The sequence below is a fragment of the Pristis pectinata genome, chromosome 15 (genome assembly GCF_009764475.1).
Source record: "Pristis pectinata isolate sPriPec2 chromosome 15, sPriPec2.1.pri, whole genome shotgun sequence".
Taxonomy (NCBI): Eukaryota; Metazoa; Chordata; class Chondrichthyes; order Rhinopristiformes; family Pristidae; genus Pristis; species Pristis pectinata.
Window position 1 is genome coordinate 14862361 of NC_067419.1, and position 22649 is coordinate 14885009.

Here is a 22649-nt window from a genome sequence, read left to right on the forward strand (position 1 = left end):
TAGTAGTGTTTTCATACACCTGCTGTCCTCCTCTTCCTTGGTGATAGAGGTCAGGGATTTGGGACATGCTGGAGGAGGGGTCTCTCTGAGCATTTTGTGGATGGTACATTTTGCAGCCATTATGCACTGGCAGTGGAGGGAATGAATGTTTCGGGTAGTGGATGCGGTGCCTATCGATCAGGATGCTTTGTCCTAGATTGTGTGGAACTTCTTGAATGTCACTGCAGCGATTCTCATCCGTGCAGGTGGCAAGTATTCCATCACACCCCTGACTTGTGCCTTGTGGTGGTGCGGTCTTTGGGGTGTTGGGAGTTGAGACAACAACCAAAGGGTACCCTGTACCTGACCTGATCTTGTAGCCACAGTGTTTATATGACTGATCCAGTTTAGTCTTTGGTCAACGGTCACCCCTTGGATGTTGATGAGGAAACTGCGATGGCAATGCCATTGGATATCAAGGATGGATGGTTATTGTCTCTATTGCGGGAGATGGTCATTTCCCAACACATTTGTAGTGTGAATGTCACTTACCACTTACCAGTCCATGTCTGAATATCATCCAGGACTTGCTGTGTGGTGGAAAGGACTACCTCATTTGCTGAAAAATTGCAAACTTAATTGAACATCGTGCAACCATCAATCATCCCTGACGTTGTGATGGAGCAGCTGAAAGTGGTTGACCCGAGGACAATGTCCTGAGGCACTCGTACAGTGATGTCCTGCGGGTGGGATGATAGACCTCCAACAATCATGTTCTTTAAATGAACCATGAGAGTGCTTTTGGCTTGATGGTTGCTTCAGTTTTACCAGGGCCCCTTAATACCACATTCAGTCAAGTGCCGCTTTGGTATCAAGGGAAATCACCTCATCTCATTTGTGGAAGTCAGCTCTTTGGAACAAGGCTGGGATAATGTTTAGAGTGAGTGGTCCTGCTAAACTCCAACTGGGCATCAGTGAGCAGGTTATTGATGAGTAAGTGCTACTCGATGGCACTTTTAATGATTTCTCTTGCTTTGGGGATGATGACGAGTAGACTGTTTGGGTAGTAATTAGCCACACTGGATTTGACCTGCCTTTTGTGAATGAGACATACGTGAGCAGTTTTACACATTTCTTGGTAGATGCCAGTGTATAAATGTACTAGAACAGCTTGGTTGGGGAACAGTGAGTTTTGCAGTGTAAGCTTCCAGTACTACAGCCAAGATATTGCCAGGTTCTGTATCCTTTGTTGTATCCAGTGATACTGTGGAGTGTATCAGATTTGCCAAAGACTGGCTCCTGTGATGGTGGGCATACCAAAATTGATCAATTTTCGCTGAACTTGTGTGCAAATGCTTCAGTCTGGTCATTAGCTTTCATGTGCTGGGCTCTGCCATCACTGAGGCTGGAGATGCTCTTTAAGCCCTGTCCTCCAGTTTGTTGTTTAATTGTCCACCACTATTCATGACTAGATATGAAGAAACTAAGAGCAATTGTTGGTTGTTGCTATTGGTGCTTTCTCGCTGTTTAGTCTGTACAGAGTCCTGTATTACTGCTTAACCCAGGTGGGCAACTTACTTTAAGATCTGTCTGGCACTGCTTCTGCATGCCCTTCTGCACTCATCATTGATTGAGGGTTGATCCCCTGGTTTGACAGTAATCGTAGAGTGGAGGATATACTGGGCCATGAGGTTTCACACTGTGGCGGTGTGCACTTCTGCTGCTGATGGTCCACAGCAATTCATGGGTGCCCAGATTTGAAATGCCACAAGTTTATCTCATTCAACACTATGTTCTGTTCTGTTGGAACTGTTTATTTTATCAGGTGGATATGTAAAATAAATAAATAATCTCTTGGTAGGTCAAGAGGGAAAGGCTTCCTGCTCTCTTGGGCAAAACTTTCCTTTGATCAACACCATCGAAGCAGATTCACTGGTTATTTATCTCATTTGCTTTAGTTTGTGATCTAACATTGTTTGATCATGTCATGAAAGTAATACATTGGCACAAGTGATTTGGAACACCTCAAGATGTAAAAACCTCTATACAAATTCAAATTCCATCTCCTATCTAACCTTGTTAAAATACGTTTACAATCTCTGAACAGATGTTCCGCTCTCTTAACTTGCCTTCTGCTTTGATGTTTACTCTTTGCCATGTTCTCTTCTATATTCCCTGTCCTGTGACTAATTCGTCTGCAGAGTAAATGTGGTTTTGTTGCAGAGCAATATTTTCAGCAGCAGATCAAACTTAATAATAAAGTAGGAGGGCCCAGAGATTCTGAATACTGAAAACATGCTGGCTTATTTTGGTTAAGAGCAGAAATGATGAGAGTAACAGGGTAATAGGAGGAATCTCTCGCTGGAATATATAATGAATCCAAAACTAAGCATAAATTGCCTTGGAAAACTGATCTAAAAAAAAAGTAACATGATCTTCAAGGTGTTTCAGCGTTGCATTAAGATGTTTAACTAAATACTCAATTGCAGTGTTTTTCAATATTCTGTGATTGAAAATCTTACCTTTTTCCAGCACGAAGTGTGATAATGAGCAATCCCAGGTTGCCTTGTGTCACTCTAAAATTCATCCAAGGACTTCTAGTCGTGAGTCACCCATGAACCCCCAGTGCAAGTTCCACAACAGATGTCCATGGGTTGACACCATTTCCCTTGCAATGCTCCCATTGCATGGAACATGGATCACTTTGGCCTAGGAATGTGAATGCTTGGAGACTTGTATCACAATTTGGCTTTCGAATTATACTGCTGGATTGAGATGTCTGACAGGTAAATCAGTTACTTTTCAACTGTAAGGTCTTTCCCAACCCCTCCTCCCCAAACCTCTAACCATCTAGGTCTTGGTCCCAACCTTCTCCCCACCCCACCTGCCTACGTCCACAGTACCCCCACACCCCACCACCGACATCATCACTGCTGGTATCTCAGTATCTGATTGCTTCACCCTTCTACCTGCCTTGAACCCTCAGACCTTCCATTATTACCATTATCTGCTTTGTTTCTCCCCCCCCCCCCCCCCAACCCCCATCTGCAACAGAGTCCTGATTTGTGTTGTGGCTGCTGGCCAACCTTCTCCCCTTGCCCTTCCCCTGAACCAGACAGACAAAGTTTGTAGCAGAGAGTGGGGAAAATGACAGAAACCTTGCATGCACCCTTTTGGAAGCAGAAGAAATCTCGATTGACAGTGGGATTTTATTTTTTAATTTGGGGTAGCACCTTATCATCCTCGGATTAAGTGTAACATTTATATTGCATGAAAGACTCTTTTCCTAAATAAGAAACTAGGCATAAACCATCGCTTTGCGAGTAGTAATTATAAATATGAGATTTACTGTGTTTGAACAAAATCTCAGCTTCTACATGTAGAATTGTTTTCATCACCATTTAAAAATGAGAAAACCTTCAAGTCTACCTGTAGTAGAAAGAAAAGGTGCATCTATAAACCATCTATAAACTGGGTGTCTCTGCATGTGACAATGGTGTCATACATGATTTCCTCGTGTCATTGGGACAGCTGTGTTGGGAGAATTAGCGACGCAGAGAGCTTTCCATGCCTGATTGGTTTTACAGTCTCCATTTTTGGACCCACTCTTTCACAAGATCACAAGACAAAGGAGCAGAAGTAGGCCATTCGGCCCATCGAGTCTGCTCCATGAGCTAAACTAATACTATTCCTATCTAGCCCCAATTTCTGGCCTTATCCCCATATCCCTTGATACCTTGACTAATTAGATACTTATCAATCTCCTCCTTAAACACCCCCAATGATTGGGCCTCCACAGCTGTACGTGGCAAAGAATTCCATAATTTCACTACCCTCTGGCTAAAGAAATTTCTCCTCATCTCTGTGTTAAACCGGTACCCTCTAGTCCTGGACTCACCCACCAGGGGAAACAGCTTAACCGCATCTACTCTGTCCAGTCTTTTCAACGTTCTAAAATTTTTTAAACTGAAATCTTTCATTGGCAGCAATAGCTTTCCTCAGATACAGCTTCAGAATTGATTGACAAAACAACAAATTTCATGACATAAAACTTGATTCTGATTCTGATTTTTCCTGTTGTTTTTACTGAGGCTAGTTTAGGTAGCTCTTACAGTCAGCATAGAGCCACTTCATGCTAATTCCTGTGGGATTTGTACCTCCATCTTACCACAAAATCTAACTCGACAGCCTATTTTGCTTAAAGTGGTCTCCAGCAACATTTACCCTTTTTATGTAAAACTTTATCTTGTACATTTTTAGTAGAAGTATTGAGCAGCGGATTTTCAAATGGCAAGTTTGATCAGTCTCAACTGTGGCTATATTCTGCCTTTCAAAACAAATTCTAATTGTCAGTGGAGCCAAGGTGGAGGAGGGATCAGAGTAGCCATGATTGCCTTGGGACACAACCAATCAAGGGAAATGAACATTTTCAAAACAAAAGCAGGAAGCAAAACTCCAATCAATAACTCAAGCTCCGGCCGGACGCACCAAACTGCCTTCCAGTTTGAACTCCCAACATGATACGATTGACTGGCACTATCTGTAAATCATTGTTTCTGCACCCAGCAGCACCTATCCCGATGACCCTAACCAAATTTGAAATGGGTTGTCTGCAAAAAGGGGTCTAAGAATTTAGATCAAAGCTGGAGATTATTAAATAGGACTAGAGGAACGGAACTGAACTGGGGAAAGGGTTTTGAGGCAAGATGTTCAGAATAAAAGAGTAATAAAAAAAAGTCCTGAGGCTGAAGAATAATGAAGTCAGAGTAGGTGCAGCTGGGTGCTCGATCAGATGACTTGCAGGTCATGCACTGGAGAATGAATGGAGGTGATAGTTGAGTGTCATGGAGAACCTTTGGGGTCGGGGGGGGGGAAGTAGGGATGGGCTTAGGGCATGCTGGAAAAGATTTGGGATTTGCAAGGGAAAAGCAAAGGTCACAGTGATGGAGAAGATGGAAGCAGGAAGAGTAATCCTTTGTATTTAGGTCTGCTGGGGAAACAAAGCTCATCCATCTTCTTTTATGGTAAAGCCTCGAGATGGGGCTATTCAACTGAACAACAATTTATTTATTAAGTAAAGCTTAACATTAGGCAGCACCTCTTATTGTGGCTTTCTTCCACTAAAGAGACTGATAATCCCATACTAAACAGTATTGCTACCCAGAGACCAGTTAATCACATGACACAATTTTTTTAGTACAACCTCGTCACAGCAGTGATCATTAGCAAGCAATGTTACGTATGATACATATTACACCTTTTAATCATCAATAACTAAAGGATAAAAATAAACATCCAAAATAACTGCACGGTCTCTGTGTGTCGAGATGTGGGCTTCATTTCCATTTCCAGAGGAGGTATGTTTTGGCACCTTTTATAATAGAGTGCCTGTCTTCTTTTGGCTCCCTCCAGTTGTCTTCCTGCACTTTCTGCACTCTTTCCCATGTTTTTTGAAGGATATCTGTGTATTCATCTGTGAGTTGCACGGTTGAAGTGATTGCTTGTGTTGAAGCGATCTTCATGAACCTGTAGTCGGTGCTTTCTATAGTTGTAGCACTTCAAAGAAAAGGTTGTGAAATCTTTCTAGCCTAACTACCATAAAATCTTCATCATTGCTGTCTTGATTCTTTGGGATCAGCACCTTCAAAGATCATCTTCAACTGGCTTGAGTCTAGTCATGTTGTAATTGGCAGTACTTGCTGATTTTATCTGCACTGCCACAAATTTGAAGCCTTTCGTCAGGAGGAAGTTATTAGTGGTTCCCGAGTTAAGTTGAATTGTCTCTTATTTTCCTTGCACTAACACCTAAGTATTTCTAGTGGGGGTTCCTTACATAGAACTGATGTCCATCAGTCCAAGGAGTAGTATGTTCCATGTTACTTCAAATCTGACCCTGTCTGTCCCTGCATGGTTTATCCTGTCCACTCCAGGGACTTTAAATATATCTATCATTGTGCATTGTTTGTGGAAATGATTTTTGAATCCACATCACATGCACTTTTCTCCATAGGCAGGGTATTTCTTTCTCAACCATAATATTGCCATCCACAATATTTGCAGCATCTAAGCAATTTTGGCTGCTTTCTTACCTTTCATTTTGTGCTTCATTATGTGTACTTCCTCTCTTGGCCATCCAAACATCTCTTTATTTTTACAATGTTGGTTGATTTTCAATGGCATTGCATGGAGGGAGTTGGGCAAAATGCCACACCTAGGTCGAACACGAATCGAGAGCAAAGAGCTGTTGTTTAATGGAGGGTTGCTGGACAGGGGACTGAAGTGCTACTCTTTAATGAGGTCTGAAATGCTGTTTAATAGGTACAGGAGGGAAGGGGTGAAGCTAAGGCCTGTATAAAGGGGTGGGGTAAGTGTTGGTTGGTGATCTTAGTGTATATTGCAATGCAAGGGTCTATCTGTAAGGAGTTCGTACGTTCTCTCTGTGACTACGTGGGTTTCCTCTGGGTGCTCCGGTTTCCTCCCACATTCCAAAGACGTACGGGTTAGGAAGTTGTGGGCATGCTATGTTGGCGCCAGAAGCATGGCGACACTTGTGGGCTGCCCCCAGAACACTCTACACTAAAGATGCATTTCACTGTGTGTTTCGATGTACATGTGATTAATAAAGATATCTTGTATGATGAAAAAGTACCTCACGGGTGCCTGAGTGGATAGAGAATAAGCAGTCTTATAGCACATAGAAAAGTGAGTGCCAAACAATAAGATAGATTGGTTGATCACTGAGGGTACATGAAGTTTGCTTGACTAGCAGGATGGATGCTTGACAGCAGATAAATGAGTGAGGGAAGGTGATTTATTAGCAGTTACTTCAAGGCTGAGAATGGGCAATCAGTCAATGGGGAAAGTTAGCAAAATGCCTGGCAAATTGGTAAATGGGCCATAATTAAAATATATGCATTTTGCATATTCTCATCAGTATGTTTGCCAGGTTTTCTAGAATAATTTAAAAAACCAAGGATTGTTCTACACAGGCATCTGGTGGCTAAGATCCAGGATGACCAAACAGTTGGTTTTATGACTGTTATGATCTTATTTGGCAGATGTTGGGTTCAATATTTTAACTAAGCTCACTGTAGGTATTGAGGAACAGCAGCCCTAAGCTAAAGAGTTGCATTACCCCTTCTCGGGACAGCTGTTGATAGCTGCAATGGGAATCCCTGTGACATGATATTATCAGAACTGTTGCATGGGGCAATGCAACAAATAAGGCTTAAGGTACTGGGAGTGAGTTTGGTAAAATAGTAATGGGGCCTTCTTTCACAGCATCATCTTTACCAAAACACGGAAGAAGGTAGGTCCATCTCTGTTGCTCTTCTTCATCATTATCATTGCGCTCCTCTTTCTTTCTCCTCTGTGGAGGGCCTGCAGTAAGGTAAAATTAATTAAAAATAGGTGAACACCAACCTCAGGGATTATGGAGTGGAAGTTTGTGAGTGTGGCACTTCAGTGAGTTGCCATGATAACAATGTAGGTGTTTATCAACTGCAGAAACATGTCTCCAACTTTGCTGTCCTGTGTGACTAGAGCTGGGTACCTCACCATCAACTCCCTAACTAGTCTTGGCGGGCATGAGCTCTCCAAAGGCGGTGATGCCACTCCTTCTGGATGTTGAGTAACAACCCTTCCCCAGGGAGATGAGAGGGAGGTTAACACACAAGTGTGTGCCAAGCTGCATGAGGTATATGAATCCTATCAATAGCTATAAGATGGGGTATTTGTTTTAAAAAAAACCCTATCACCAAATATGGTTGAGTACTCATTGCAAAAGTCAGAGTTGGCAGATTGCTTCCAAGCTCTCCATGTGCAAGCATATTAACATTCAGGTGTGCACAATGGAGGCCAACAGCATCTGACAAGCACTTGGACACCACCTGCTTCAGGTTCTTTTTGTGCATGTGGCACACAAAAGGCATGCAGAGGAAGACCTTCATGAAGAACCTTGCTAAAGCAACAATTAAAGGGAATGTGGCCCTGCCTACTGCAACCCTCCCCCTCACTTGCTCCAGGCCCCACCACTGTGGCCACCCCCTAATTCCTTCATTCTAGAACCTGACACTTGCCTGCATTCTTCTGCTTATTCCTGAAAGCCAGAGTTAATGGAGTTAAAAGTCTTTGTGCACAGAATGAATGTAAGGCTGATTGCACTGCACACAATGTCTGAGTCCTCATACACAACAGAATATTGCAGCAGGGTGTTTAAGTACAAATGTGCATTGGTCCATCACACTACTTGTTTAATGGAACAATTTTTCAGCCAATTAAAAGAAGGGGCTTTGAGGTTTCTGTCTGCTAAGGGAGATGGAAACATTTGCAAAGTTCATGTTGTACCTTTATTTTGATGTAATCCATTTAAAAAGCTCCTGCCTTCTAAAGAATAAGGCCTTTGATCTGTTGCATTATTGCATAAAAAGATTTGTTGTTGTTAACTCTGACAGATTAATATTTCTGGAGAAATAACAGCTTGGGTTTCAAAATTTAAAAGATGAGTACATCTCATTTTCACACAATCATATTTTTGTGAAGCATTGGAAAATTCAAGGTGAACTATTTTTAATCTTTGCTTGTACGGGATTGGCTGAAGAAACTGAGATGTTTCTTCAAGCAGATACGTATAGAATAATTTGGTTTTGTTTCTCTTTAGCAGATTTTCCTCACTGTTCATATTTAGAGTTATGAATTTTCACACTTTTACAAGCGCAAAATTTGAGCTAATCAGGTCAAAGTGTGACATTGAAATTTGCATTTCCACAGTGCAAGTACAAAAGTGTGAACGTGAGGTGTGATAAACAAGTTTGAAACAGATGTTCCTGCCATTTCAAGTGACATACAGAAAAAGGAAAACTATATATGTGCTGTTTTCCATGAGCACGTCTCATGAGGTTTTTCAGTCAGTTTTCACTTGCTTATAAGATTTGCCAGGGCACGAAATTTGGGAAGGCTGTATTACTCCACAGAAAGAATTTGAAACAACATCTTCAGGTTTTCTTCCCAGAAATGGGGAAACTTTTTTTGATTGACTGCTACCAACATAACTTATTTATTGGCAGCTACGAGTGATATAAAAACAGGGCATATGGGAAATACTCAGCAGGGTCAGGCAGTTTCAGTGGAGAGGGGAACAGAATTAATATTTCAGGTGGATGACCTGTTGTCAGAACTTGGCCAAGTCTGGGGAGGCACAGTGGTGCAGCCGGTCGAGCTGCTGCCTCACGGCTCCGATAACCTGGGTTAAGTCCTGGCGTTGGGTGCTGTCTGTGTGGAGTTTGCATGTTCTCCTTGTGACTATATGAGTTTCTTCTGGGTGCTCCAGTCTTCTCCCACATGTCAAAGGTAGATTAGTTGGTCACTGTAAATTGTAGGTGAGTCTGAGGGAGCTGATGGAAATGTGAAGAGAATAGGTTACAGGCAAAATGAATGGAGGAATGAGGTTGCTCTGTGAGCCAGCATAGAATCAATGGGATGAAATGGCATCCTTTGTCACAAGGAAATCTGGTAAAGCATATTTTAGCAACAGAAAGGGGGAGGGGTGAAGAGAGACTCAGCTTTTCTCTCTCCATAGAATGCTTGGTATTTCCAGCTTTCACTTTTATTTCAGATTTCCAGTAACTGCTGTGTTCTGTATCCAGCATTGTGTTCATTTCCTCTCTCCGTGCTCATTCATCATTTATGTGCTCACAACAAAACTTAAAAGACATTTGAATAAGCACACAGATAGGAAAGGTTCAGAGGGATATGGGTCAAATACAGACAAATGTCATTAGATTGGTGGGCACCACGGTTGGCATGGATGAGTTGGGCCAAAGGGCCTGTTTCCATGCTGTATTACTGTATGACTCTCTCTTCAATTTACCTCTCCTCCAGATGGATGAACTCTCTCAGTTGACAGCATCGGTATTTGTATCATCGTCTCTCCTGGTCCCCAGTCTATCACAGACATTACCTTTGTTCTCCCTCCCCCTTCCTCCTCCTCTGTGACGTGCTTTGTAACTACTCCCGGTTACGAATCAGAATCGGGTTTATTATCACTGACATATGTCATGAAATATGATCTTTTGTGGCAGCAGTACAGTGCAAGACATAAAGATGTAAAAATTACTACAAGTTTAAAAAAAATAAATAGTGCAAAAGAGGAATAACGAGGCAGTATTCATGGACTGTTCAGAAATTTGATGGCGGAGGGGAAGAAGCTGTTCCTGAAATGCTGAGTGTGGGTCTTCAGGCTCCTGTACCTCCTCCCCAATGGTAGTAACGTGAAGAGAGCATGTCCCAGGTGGTGAGGGTCCTTAATGATGGATGCTGCCTCCTTGCGGCACTGCCTCTTGAAGGTGTTCTTGATGGTGGGAATTGTTGTACCCGAGATGGAGCTGGCTGAGTCTACAGCCCTCTGCAGCCTCTTTAACCTGAAATACTGACTATTTTTCTGTCCATAGATGCTACCCAAACTTGAGCACTTTCAACAAATTCTGTTTTTATTTCTGATTTCCAACATCTGTAGATTTTCTTGCTTTTTACATGGTAGTGATAGTGTGTGAACATTTTTAATGCCCCCTTGCACACTCTAGCCTATGCAGCACCAAAGGGTACTGATAGATGCATCCTGTGACTTGTATGTCTGCTCCACAGATTTTTAGAATGGTGATATATTTGTAATGCAAAAATAAATCAAAATGCAATGAGCTTTTATGCCAGTGCATTTCCACATATCCTTAACATTTGAGTAGGTGGTCATATTTGAGGAGGAAGGGGGTGGAAATTGTGGTGGAAAGTTTTTCATACTAGGCAATTGCCACCTTTCCTTGTTCTTTACATTTTTGATCTACTTGTCAAACATTGCCAACAATGCGAAAGGCCACTAAATAATTGCAAGTCAAGATTTCCCATTGTAATTGGAGGGGAAGGAAAGCTGGTATAATTTTAAGGCAATCTTTGGTTCAACATAATCGCATCAGAACAAAGGGTCCCAGAGCTGAAAGGTTAACTCTATTTCTCTTGCCACAACTGCTGCCTGACCTGTTGAGTGTTTACAACATTTTCATTTTTAATTTTATCATCCCGGCCCATATCTTGCTACCACCTCCTTGCATCAGGCCCTTGCATGTGTCTTTGTGCCAACTAAGTAGCATTGAAGTCTGGTGCCAGATCTTTACACCAGTACAATAATATTAGGCCCAGCCCCATGCCTGCTTTCCTAAGGCTGATTACCCAAACTGTCAATTCTCATTGCCATGCCTGCCCACTGTATGTAATGTAAGTGATTACAGGAATTTTGAGGGAGTGAATCATTTGGAAAAATCCCATCTCTATGCGCAACAACTTACAGATCTCTGGGAAATGTAAGTCCTGCATAAGTGTACATCTAATGGAGCATTCGTGTATATACTTTCCGTTTTATGTGAACTACTTAGAGGTTAATGAAGGCAGTGAAAGTTTAGATGAGTTATGACCTGCAAAAGAACACTTAATAATTCTGAAAAGTTGGCCTGGAAGTGACATTTGGCAGGCAAACTTAATGTTTATATGATATTATGTTTCTTTAATGAAGACCACAAAATGTTTGAAATAATTGGGTTAACCCTGCCATTAAAAATATTGAGTTGTGGAATGTTATGCAAATCTTTTAACTCTTTATCTGCTGGTAACGACAACAGTGTTTTCAATGTTTTAGATTACATTGGATGAGCTTAACCAAATTGTAAATTCTTTTTCCAAAAATAGATATTCGGGAACTTTATCTGCATTCTTTAATAATGTTTAGCACTGCAGCATTTTTCCAGAAGTTGTGGTAACAACATTTTTGTGACCACTTCCTGAACTTTCACCTCTTTTCCATTATTATTTACCACAGCATGAGATGTTTGCAGTGAGTTGTTTGTACTCTTGAACTGGAAGCCCAGCTTTACAGGGACAATCAAATACTTTCACTATGGTGCTTGTCTCCATTGCCATTGATTACCTTCTGCTCATCTGTAATGTCTTCCAAAATGCCCTGTGCTTTACTGAGTCTTGCTAACTGTCTTCCAGATGTTGATGAATGTGACAATGACTACAATGGTGGTTGCGTTCATGAGTGCATCAACATTCCCGGCAACTACAGGTGCATGTGTTACGATGGCTTTATGTTGGCGCATGATGGCCATAATTGCCTGGGTAAGTTGTATCACTTAAAAAAATTTATGGTTAGAATTAATATCTTTTCTGTGATTTATGTTCAGTTTGTTAGGTTAAAAAAAAGAAATGCAATTTTAATTTTGTTAAAGAAATATCCTGCAATCATCATGTGCTTGCAAGCTGAAGACTTGTAATAAATGTGATCTTGCACTAGTAACAGCAGCTTTCCATTTTACATTCATCAATGTGAAGGCCTTTGATTTGATGTGGGTTGTTATTCTAAATAAACATAGATGGAATATTTATACTTCTCATTCCGGTGTGATAGTCTGTTCGTATAGTGCCCATTGCTGGATTGTGGTTTAATGAATATCATACTTGAAGTGTGTGGATTCCAGGAAATAAAGGGAATGATCTCACAGAAGAGGTCAAACAGTTAAAGGGGTGAGATGAGTATAGAGAAGCAGATTCCATTCTTTGATATGTTATCAGATCTCTAGGTGTAACTTTGGCAAAGCTTTAGCAGAAATTGGAGAGATGACAGCAACAGCCAGTAACCCAGTTTCTTTGTGGTTTCTAATGATCTTTTGTTGAAATTAGTGTTAATTAGAAGAAATACTGCACTAGTTACTGGCAAGCCCCTTTCCATAGCAAGTGGTCAAGAACATGTAGGTAAAGAAATTAAATTCAAGAGATTTAGGACACATCTGTTTTAGGGAGAGAGTGGAAAATGTTATTAGAATTAGTGAATGAACAGTGATTGTCATCATTTAAGAATGAGTTATTGAAGTTACTGAAACAAACAACAATATATATAGTTCAAGGTGGTACATGGACTCTTACTAATAAGGTGGATTAATATCAATGCAGGTTTGTTAAGGTGAGAAGTCTGTTGTTTGTTTTTTCTGTGTGATTTTGGCTAAATCATGTACTGCAAATGAACCCTAACCCTAACCCATCAAAGTTCATCTTAATTTTTCATGTCATTCCTGTGTCTGTTACATTCTCGAGTAATCTGTGACAGTCCGGAGATTGGCAGACTATAGTTGGAGAACTTTCAGAACCATAGAGCAAAAAACTTGCTTGTCGGGACTATTAATTTTCTGTTTTCCAAAATGTAATTTGTTGCTCTCAGGTGCCGTGATGTTACTTCAACTTGCAAGCATTTAACTCTGCTTCGTTTAGTAATTTTGACCCTTACTTCCAATTGCATACCTCCTTTGCAATTTTCCACTCTACCACTAAAATGAGTTTACAAAGTTGATAGCTGGAGCCAAGTGTAATTATGACCATCAGGTGATGTTGGAAAATTAAATATAGCTGAAAATCTATCACTACATGTGCATGTGACAACAGTTGAAATAGGTCACATATCACCAGAGGTGATTCACCACTTAGAAATTAAGGATACCATTGATTTTTATGAAGAATTCTCCCTGCATGAGTGAGGCAGGGTTGTCTTTTTTTTACATGCACCTCACTCAAGCTGGTAACCTTGTTGTACTGAGGCAATTGAAACATTTCATTATAACCTGAGAACGGTTCACAAATTTAACTTAAATCGAACCACATTTTTTCCACACAACTAAAGCAGTTTCCACTTATGATCATCAAAACACATGGCATAGTTGCAAGGCTTTGGCTTTTCACCAGTTGGAACACCAACTTCAAAGGGTCCCAAAATATTGCACTGGAAGTTTTAAAAATGCAGCTATAACCATCTGAATGACAAGTTTTTGCTCACCATGAAAACATAATTGGAGTTTGGACATCTGTGATTTTTTTCCTTTATGCACACTTATAAGGGTATTAGCATCACTAAGTCACACAGCATGAAACTGACTCTTTGACCCACTGACTTTTTAATTTCAAAAATGAACTCGATTTGTAATAAAGGATATATACAAAAGAAGAAACCATGAAAACTTTTACATTCATAGTCATTACGTTCAGTAGTGTAACTTTTTAAAGGAAAGAAACCGTAGCGCCATTGCCACTTCTGTGATACCTTGGGGGCGATGCACCCTTTTATTGTTCAAGTGGCTTCCCCACCTGACTCCGCCCCTCTGTGTGGTGGCGGTAGGACCCAAGACTGCAGTCCTTCCCCATAGAGCCTTAGCATTGGCTGCACCGAGCTTCAGTGCATCACTCAGTATATACTCCCGCAGCCTGGAATGTGCCAGTCGGCAGCATTCCCTTACGGACATCTCACTGTGCTGGAAGACCAACAAGTTTTGGGCTGACCAAAGGGCGTCTTTCACCAAGTTGATGACCTTCCAGCAGCACTTGATGTCTGTCTTAGTGTGTGACTCTGGGAACAGCCCGTAGATCAGAGAATCCTCTGTCATGCAGCTGCTGGGGACGAACCGGGACACGGACCCTTGTATCCGTCTCCACACCCTCTGAGCAAATCCACAGTCGGCAAAGAGGTGGGTGACCGTCTCCTCCCCACCGCAGCCGTCCCGAGGGCAGTGTGCATTGGGGATGATATATCGTTCTGTATGCAACAATCTGACTGTGGGGGCCCTCTCACCACCAGCCAAGCGAGGTCTTGGTGCTTGTTGGTCAGATCTGGTGCTGAGGCATTCTGCTAGATGGCTTGGGCAATTTACTCAGGGAACAAACCCACAGAATCCATAGTGTCCCAGTCCCGCAGTGTCTGCAGTACATTCTGCACTGACCTGTCTGATGGACTTGTGGTCAAAGGTGTTTACTTGGAAGAACCTTCCACAAAGGGCAGGTAGTGCGGCAACATCCAGCTGATTGGGGCATTGCGCAGTAAAGGGGCCAGGCCTCTCTTGTGCAACACCAGGGACAGGTAGAGCCTCATCATGTAGTGATACTTGGTGCCCATGTACTTTGCTGATACAGCCACACACGAAGATGGTCATCAGGATGAGGGCCACGTTGGGTACATTTTTGCCCCCATTCTCAGGGGACGTGCATCTTGACCCGTTGCTCTCGCTCCATCGTGGACCCTCAGATAAACTGGAAGCTGTCCCAGGTGAATGCTGAGGCAGAGGAGCGAGGAACAGGCCACACCTGCGCCAAGTACAGCAGCCCTGAGAGCACATCGCACCTGATGACCAAGTTCTTCCCAGTTATTGACAGAACGCCTTTTCCACAAACCCAATTTTTGTTTGGCCTTCCCAATCCACTCCAGCCAATTCTTGTTACACACCTCACCCCCTCCGAACCAGAGCCCCAGCACCTTCAGGTAGTCAGACCTGACGGTGAAGGGGACATTGGATCGGTCAGGCCCGTTGCCAAAGAGCATGGCCTCACTCTTCCTGCGGTTGACTCTGGCCCCTGAAGTCAACTCAGGCTGGTCACAGATGTTAATCAGCCTGCGAACTGACCGTGAATCCGAGCAGAAGACGGCAACATCGTCCATGTACAGGGAGGTTTTGACTTGTGTTCCTCCACTGCTTGGCAATGCCACCCCTCTTATGCTCTCGTCCTTCTTAATGGATCCAGCAAAGGATGCTCTGCAACCTGTCACAGAGCAGACTTGACCCGGTTGGCAATGGCCTTGGACAGAATCTTATAATCCACATTCAACAGTGAAATGGGTCTCCAATTCCTGATATCCTCCCTCTCCCCCTTCTTGTTTATGAGGGCAGTAATGCCCTTCTTCATGGAGTCTGAGATGCTGCCAGCCAGAAGCATAGCGTCGTACACTTCCAGCAGGTCCAGGCCCATCCAGTCCCACAGAGCTGAGTACAACTCTGCTGGTAAGCTGGCACTTCCGGGAGTTTCATTCATGCCAAGGGAATGGATGGAGCTGGTCAACTCCTCCAGGGTCAGTGGCTAATCCAGGCTCTCCCACTTGCTATCATCTAACACCTCCGTGACAGAGGACAGGAAGTTCAGGGAGGCTGTGCTATCTGTGGTCTTTCTGTCATACAGACCAGCACAAAAAGATCTGCAGATCCTCAGTATATCTCTCTGTGAGGATGTTACTGAGCCATCATCTTCAGGCTGTGGATCACGGAGCTCCCCTGTGAACCTTTTGGAAGAAGCGTGAGCATGTCTCATCCTGCTCCACAAATCAAACTCTGGATCTGAAGATCTTTCAGGACTCAGAGGCAAAAAGCACAGCTTGCCATCTCTTCACCTCTCTGAGTTCCTCTCTCACATCCACCCCTCCTGAATGCAGAAGGAGAAGTTGCTGCAAGTCTACCTGGAGTTGGCGCAGTTCCCTCTGACTCTGTCTAGCTTTCTGAACACCTTTGAGGATGAAGGACCTCTTGATGTTCTCCTTGGCTGCTTCCCACCAGTGAATCAGGGAGTCAAAGTGGGGCTTCACGGTTCTCCAACCTGTATAAATCCCCTTTTAGTTCCTCTGTTCTCTGGGGTCAGCAGCTTGAAGTTCAACTTCCACATCCCCCGCCTGCCTTTTCGTCCTTCTGTAGGTAAGAGCAGGCTCCTCTCCTCTTGTCCCCTCCATTTTGACATTTCATCTGCCTGCATTGTCAGTTTTCCATACCTGCTTCATCCTTCAACGAGGAAAGGCTGCCGGCATCTGTCTATTGCATTGCCCTTTTCTTCCAATTACTTTTACTCTCAGAAGCCCGTTGTCTCTCGGGTGGTGTCTTCCGAGATTACTTCCTTTTCGGCATCTGCCGTTCCCCTTCTTTTCCCTCTGCCGTTCCCTCTTCCATTGACTCCTCCTCTTGGGGAGGGGCCTGGTGGTTTGTGGCTGGGGTTTGGGAGCTCGAGGCGGTTGATCATTTCTCAGTCCTGGTCGCCGTATCAGTCTGTGCAGGGGCCTCTGCACTGGTAGGGGGAGTGCCAGCATTCCTTCGCGGGTTGTCGGTGCCAGCTCCCCCTCTTATTGCCTGTGCATGAGTGCAGGCACATTTTGAGCAGGCCTTGTAGAGATGGCCTGCTCTTCACACAGGTTGCAGCTTTTACTTTCCCTGCAGTCCTTGGTCTGGTGGTCTTCCTGCTTGCAGTTCTTGCAGATGACTGCACTGCATTTGGCCTCCACATACCCAGATTTGTTGCAGTTATGACACACCCTGGGTTGTCCTGCATATACCACATACCCACGGTTCCCTCCCATGGCAAACACTGAGAGAGGGTGGATGATGGTACCATTAGCGTCCACCCTTAGCTTGACCTTCACCTGGCACTTGCTGGTCCAGATCCCAAACAGGTCCCTGATGTCCACACAGTTTCCTGCTCTCTCAACATAACGAGCCAGGAAGGTGAGGGCATCCACAACAGGTACATGTGGGTTAAACATGTGCACCGTTATCACACACTCCTTCTGGGTGGGGAGATAGGGGCTAAATTCAGGAAAATGGAAGTAGTTCAGGTAGGCAACTTGGTCGACGTGGAAGAGTTGGGCTGAAGGACCTGTTTCCATGCTGTATAACTACATGACTCTAAAATTAGCAGGGTTTCTAATGCTCTTGCTGTTGATGACTTCTATATCTCCATATCCTTCGGTCGGCTTCCTTCCTCAACCTCCAAAACACTCCTTGTTTGGAGATTTGGGATTCACACATTACCAGTCCTGCTTTGTTCTCACAGCGGTTGGTTGTTGAAAGGAATTCAAGGTCAAGAATGATCGCTAGTTGTGATGAGATTCAGTCAAACTTAAGTGTCAGGATGCCAACTCAAATCTGAGAGTGGCAAAAGCAGTTGCGTATCATCGAAGGGTTTTAGTAAAGAAAATGTACGCAAAGCTGAAGAAATACTTCCCAGATACAGGAAGGATTCTTGTTCTGTTTTCTAATAATGAACTTTTAAAGTATTTAAAAGTTAGAAAAAGAAAGTTGAAAATAATAGATGTGCTTTATACACAATATTTTCCAAAGGCATGGCAACCTCAGTGAAGCTGTAGGCATTTTTCAAGTGTTGCATCATGGAACTGGAATGCACTGTCCTGTGCTGGCACTTACCACTCTTCCTACCTTCCTCTAGGCTTCTCATGATATTTTGGCACCCTGGCCTTTTTCCTCAGTTTCACAAGGCTCATCAGCTACTGCTAAACACTGGAGGGGGATGGTGAAATGTGGGTTCTGGGTATATCAGGGTTTTAGCTCCCATTTCTAACATGAAGACTTTGATGATCAGTCTGATCTTGACAACAGCCAGACTTTCAAATAGAGTGCTGGATTGAATCAGGAACTGCAGTTGATTTGTCACTTCCCAACTCAAAGAAGTAATTATCCCCTCTGAGCTGTTATTGTGTCTGAGGCAGGCTGATTCCAAACAGATAGTGAAGCCTGGGGCCTTTCTGGTCCCATGGTTCAGCTTCTTGCTATCTCCAGTATTCAGGCTAGTGCCTGTAACAATATAAGGGTAATTAATTCACATTGGCATTGTTACATCATGGTGTTTCTCTGTTTACAAATGTGATAAGTAATCTTGGGAAAATTTCCTTTTTCCATAATCCAGGCTGCAAAAGGAAATGGATTTTTGGTGAGGGCTAATGTTTTGTCAGTTAGTGAAATGCTTTTAAATAAATCATAAGAAAATAATACTCAGTTTTCAGCGGATGAATATGTTGGCTCCTATTCAGGCCCAAACTATCTGTCACACCACCCTATTATTTTCCCCCCACTTCTAGGGGTTTTTGACCTTGTAGAACACTGCATCCCAATACACCCAATTCAGCTGGTGTACTGGATGGGTTTATGACTAAAGCACAGTGGTAACAGTTTTCAAATCCACACTTTGAGGGGAAAGGAGATTGGATCCAGAATTATTGTACACTTGATGGTAGTTTGCGATAATTTATATCAAGTCTGTTATCTTTGGGAAATGGAACAAAGTCCATAGACCCTAGAATTTGTGTGGCCATTGTCAAGTAAGAGAGCAAGATTCCAGTGTAACTATTGTATAATCCACCAACTGAATCTATCAAAACAATGTCCCATCCCCAACTTTAGGAAAATGTACCCACATTTGTGGCCTCTAAGTGAGAGGGCTAATATTTGCCAAACTGAAGGACACCTGGTCCAACACGTCAGTGATGATTTAAGAGCTATCTAATTAGCTCTACTCTCCTGATCTTTCAATAGATGCCTGGAAATGTCTCTATTTCATGTATATGAACAATTTCCTTTAATAGTTATATAGGAACAAGTCCAAGACAGTGTGCAGTGAAGATGGTAAGAAGGACAGGCAGGTGAAAAGACAGGATAATTTGCTGAACAATAGAGATACAGTGAAATCGGTAGCAGATACTAGTCTAAGTGTACCATATTTAAATGCATGTAGCATTAGGAATAAAGTGGATGACCTAGTGGCACAGCTACAGATTAAAAAAATATGACATTGTGGCAATCACCGAGTCATGCCTTAATGACGGATGTGATTGGGAACTGGATGTCCAGGGGTACACAGTGTATAGGAAAGATAGGCGGGTAGGCAGAGGGGGTGGTGTGGCCCTGATGGTTAGTAATGATATAAAATCAATAGAGAGATGGGACATAGGGTCAGAAGGAGTGGAATCCTTATGGGTGGAGCTAAGAAATGGCAAGGGTAAAAGGACAATAATAGCAGTTATATATAGGCCCCCCTAACAGCACCTGGGATGTGGACTATATGTTACAGCTAGAAATAGAAAAAGCGTGTCAGAGAGACAATGTCAAGATAATTATGGGGGATTTTAACATGAAGATGGATTGGGAAAGCCAGGAAGGCAGTGGATCTCAGGAGAGCGAGTTTGTGGAGTATCTACGGGATGGCTTTTTGGAGCAACTTGTTGATGAGCCCACCAGGGGATCGGCTGTTTTGGATTGGGTGCTGTGTAATGAACCTGAGGTGATTAGGGAACTAAAGGTAAAGGAACCATTAGGAACCAGTGATCACAATATGGTTGAGTTCAGTTTCAAATTTGACAAGGAGAAGCTGATATTAGATGTGTCAATATTTCAGTGGAACAAAGGAAATTACAGTGGCATGAGAGAGGAACTGGCCCAAATTGATTGGAAAAGTAAGCTAGTTGAAGTGACGGCAGAGCAGAAATGGATGGAATTTCTACAAGAAATAAGGAAAATGCAGGATAGATATATTCCAAGAAAAAAGATTATGAATGGAAAAATGACACAATTGTGGATAATGAGAGGTTAAGGCTAAAATAAAAGCAAAAGGTAGGGCATACAAGGAAGCAAAAATTAGTGGGAAAACAGGAGACTGGGAAACTTTTAAAAACTTACAGAAAGAAACTGAGAAGGTCATTAGGAAAGAAAAGATGAATTATGGAAGGAAGTTGGCAGATAACATTCAAAAGGATGCTAGGAGATTTTTTTAAATATATGAAGAGTAAAAGAGAGACACGGGTTGATATAGGACCAATTGAAAATGGTGCAGGAGAGATTATAATGGATAACAGAGAGATGGCAGAGGAACTAAATGAGTATTTTGCATCGGTCTTCACTGTGGAGGACATCAGCAATCTACCTGATAGTCAGAGGTCTCAGGGGATAGAACTGAGTTCAGTCAAGATCACTAGAGAGAAGGTGCTAGGGAAGCTAAATGGACTAAAAGCAGATAAGTTTCCCGGACCAGATGAGGTGCATCCCCGGGTTCTGAAGGAGGTGGCTTTAGAGATTGCGGAGGCATTGGTGATAATTTTCCAGGAATCAATAGACTCCGGCATGGTTCCGGAGAACTGGAGGGTCACAAATGTAGTTCCACTGTATAAGAAAGGTAGGAGGCAGCATAAAGGAAATTACAGACCTATTAGTCTGACATCAGTGGTGGGAAAGTTATTGGAATCGATCCTCAAGGATGAGGTTATGGAATACCTAGAGGTGCAGGGCAAGATAGGTCCAAGCCAGCATGGTTTTGTGAAGGGAAGATCCTGCTTGACCAACCTATTGGAGTGTTGTGAGGAAATCTCAGGTAGGGTGGATAAGGGACAGGCTGTGGATGTTGTGTATTTAGACTTTCAAAAGGCCTTCGACAAGGTGCCGCACAAGAGGCTGATTAATAAGATGAGAGGTCATGGAATTACAGGTAGGATATTGGAATGGGTGGAGCATTGGCTGGTAGGCAGAAAGCAAAGGATGGGAATAAAGGGATCCCGTTCTGGTTGGCTGCCAGTTACTAGTGGTGTTCCGCAGGGGTCGGTTCTTTTTACTTTGTACATTAACGATTTGGATGATGGAGTAAATGGTTTTGTGGCTAAGTTTGCAGATGACACCAAGATAGGTGGAGGAGTAGAGAGTATTGAGGAGACAGGTAGGTTGCAGAGAGACCTAGATAGTTTAGGAGAATAGTTTAGGAATGGCAGGTGAGATTCAATGTTGAGAAATGTGTGGTTGTACACTTTGGAAACAGAAATAAACAGGCAGATTATTTTCTAGAAGGGGAAAAAATTCCAAGTACAGAAGTACAAAGGGACTTGGGGGTACTCGTGCAGGATACCCTAAAGGTTAACCACCAGGTCGGATCGGTGGTAAAGAAAGTGAATGGTCTGTTGGCATTCATTTCGAGAGATATAGTGTATAAAAGTAGGGAAGTGTTGATGAGGCTCTATGGGGCACTAGTGAGGCCTCATTTGGAATACTGTGTACAGTTTTGGGCCCCATATCTTAGGAAGGATGTGCTGATGTTGGAGAGGGTTCAGAGGAGATTTATGAGGATGATTCCCGGAATGAAAGGGCTTACTTATGACGAGCGTTTGTCGGCTCTTGGACTGTACTCACTGGAGTACAGAAGAATGAGAGGGGACCTCATAGAAACATTTAGAATGTTGAAAGGACTGGACAGAGTAAATGTGGTTAAGCTGTTTCCCTTGGTGGGTGAGTCCAGGACTAGAGGGAACAATCTTAGAACTAGAGGGTACTGGTTTAAAACAGAAATGAGGAGAAATTTCCTTAGCCAGAGTGTAGTGAAATTATGGAGTTTTGCCATGTACAGCTGTGGAGGCCCAATCACTGGGGGCATTTAAGGAGGAGATAGGTATCTAAATAGTCATGGTATCAAGGGATATGGGGATAAGGCCAGAATTTGGGGTTAGATAGGAATAGTTTTTAGTTTAGCTCATGGAGCAGACTTGATAGGCCAAATGGCCTACTTCTGCTCCTTTGTCTTGTGATCTTGTGAGTTATTGGAAGTTGAACTGTTAACGTGCAGTTATACAAAAGAAATCACATTTTATGATTAGAGTAGAAATTCAAGGATCATTTCAGCTTTTGTTTTAATAAATAAGTAAACTTTCTGAATGTGCATAAAGTATTAATTTCAAGGTGTACTTGACAAGTTAACACTTGTGGATTTGGGAAGTTTATTTTGAGTTCTTGCAGTGTGCACATAACTTGCATATCCAGAAGTGGTGGTCCAAAGAAATTAATGTGAAGGCAGCTTGAAGTAATATTTTTGATCAAGATCATGATATTAACTATCTCAAAGCAAAACATTAATAGCAAACTACCTCATCCCATTCGTACTAGGTTTATAGATGAAAGCAACTTGAATGCTTACAGGAAGATCTCCCATGGAAGCAAAGGAGGTGGATGTAAACACATTTGTCTGTTTCTTTTGACTTGAAGTTATTCCAGTTGATTCTACCTCTAGCA

General features: G+C 42.7%; 1 protein-coding gene across 2 annotated transcripts in view; it reads left to right on the top strand.

The window, feature by feature from the left end:
• Window positions 1–22649, top strand: part of scube1 (signal peptide, CUB domain, EGF-like 1) — a 266620-nt gene that overhangs the window by 23684 nt on the left and 220287 nt on the right. For both annotated transcript variants that reach the window (XM_052029992.1, XM_052029991.1), the window contains exon 3: window positions 12019–12144. In XM_052029992.1, coding sequence (XP_051885952.1) covers window positions 12019–12144 — 126 coding nt within the window. The remainder of the gene's footprint in view (window positions 1–12018; window positions 12145–22649) is intronic.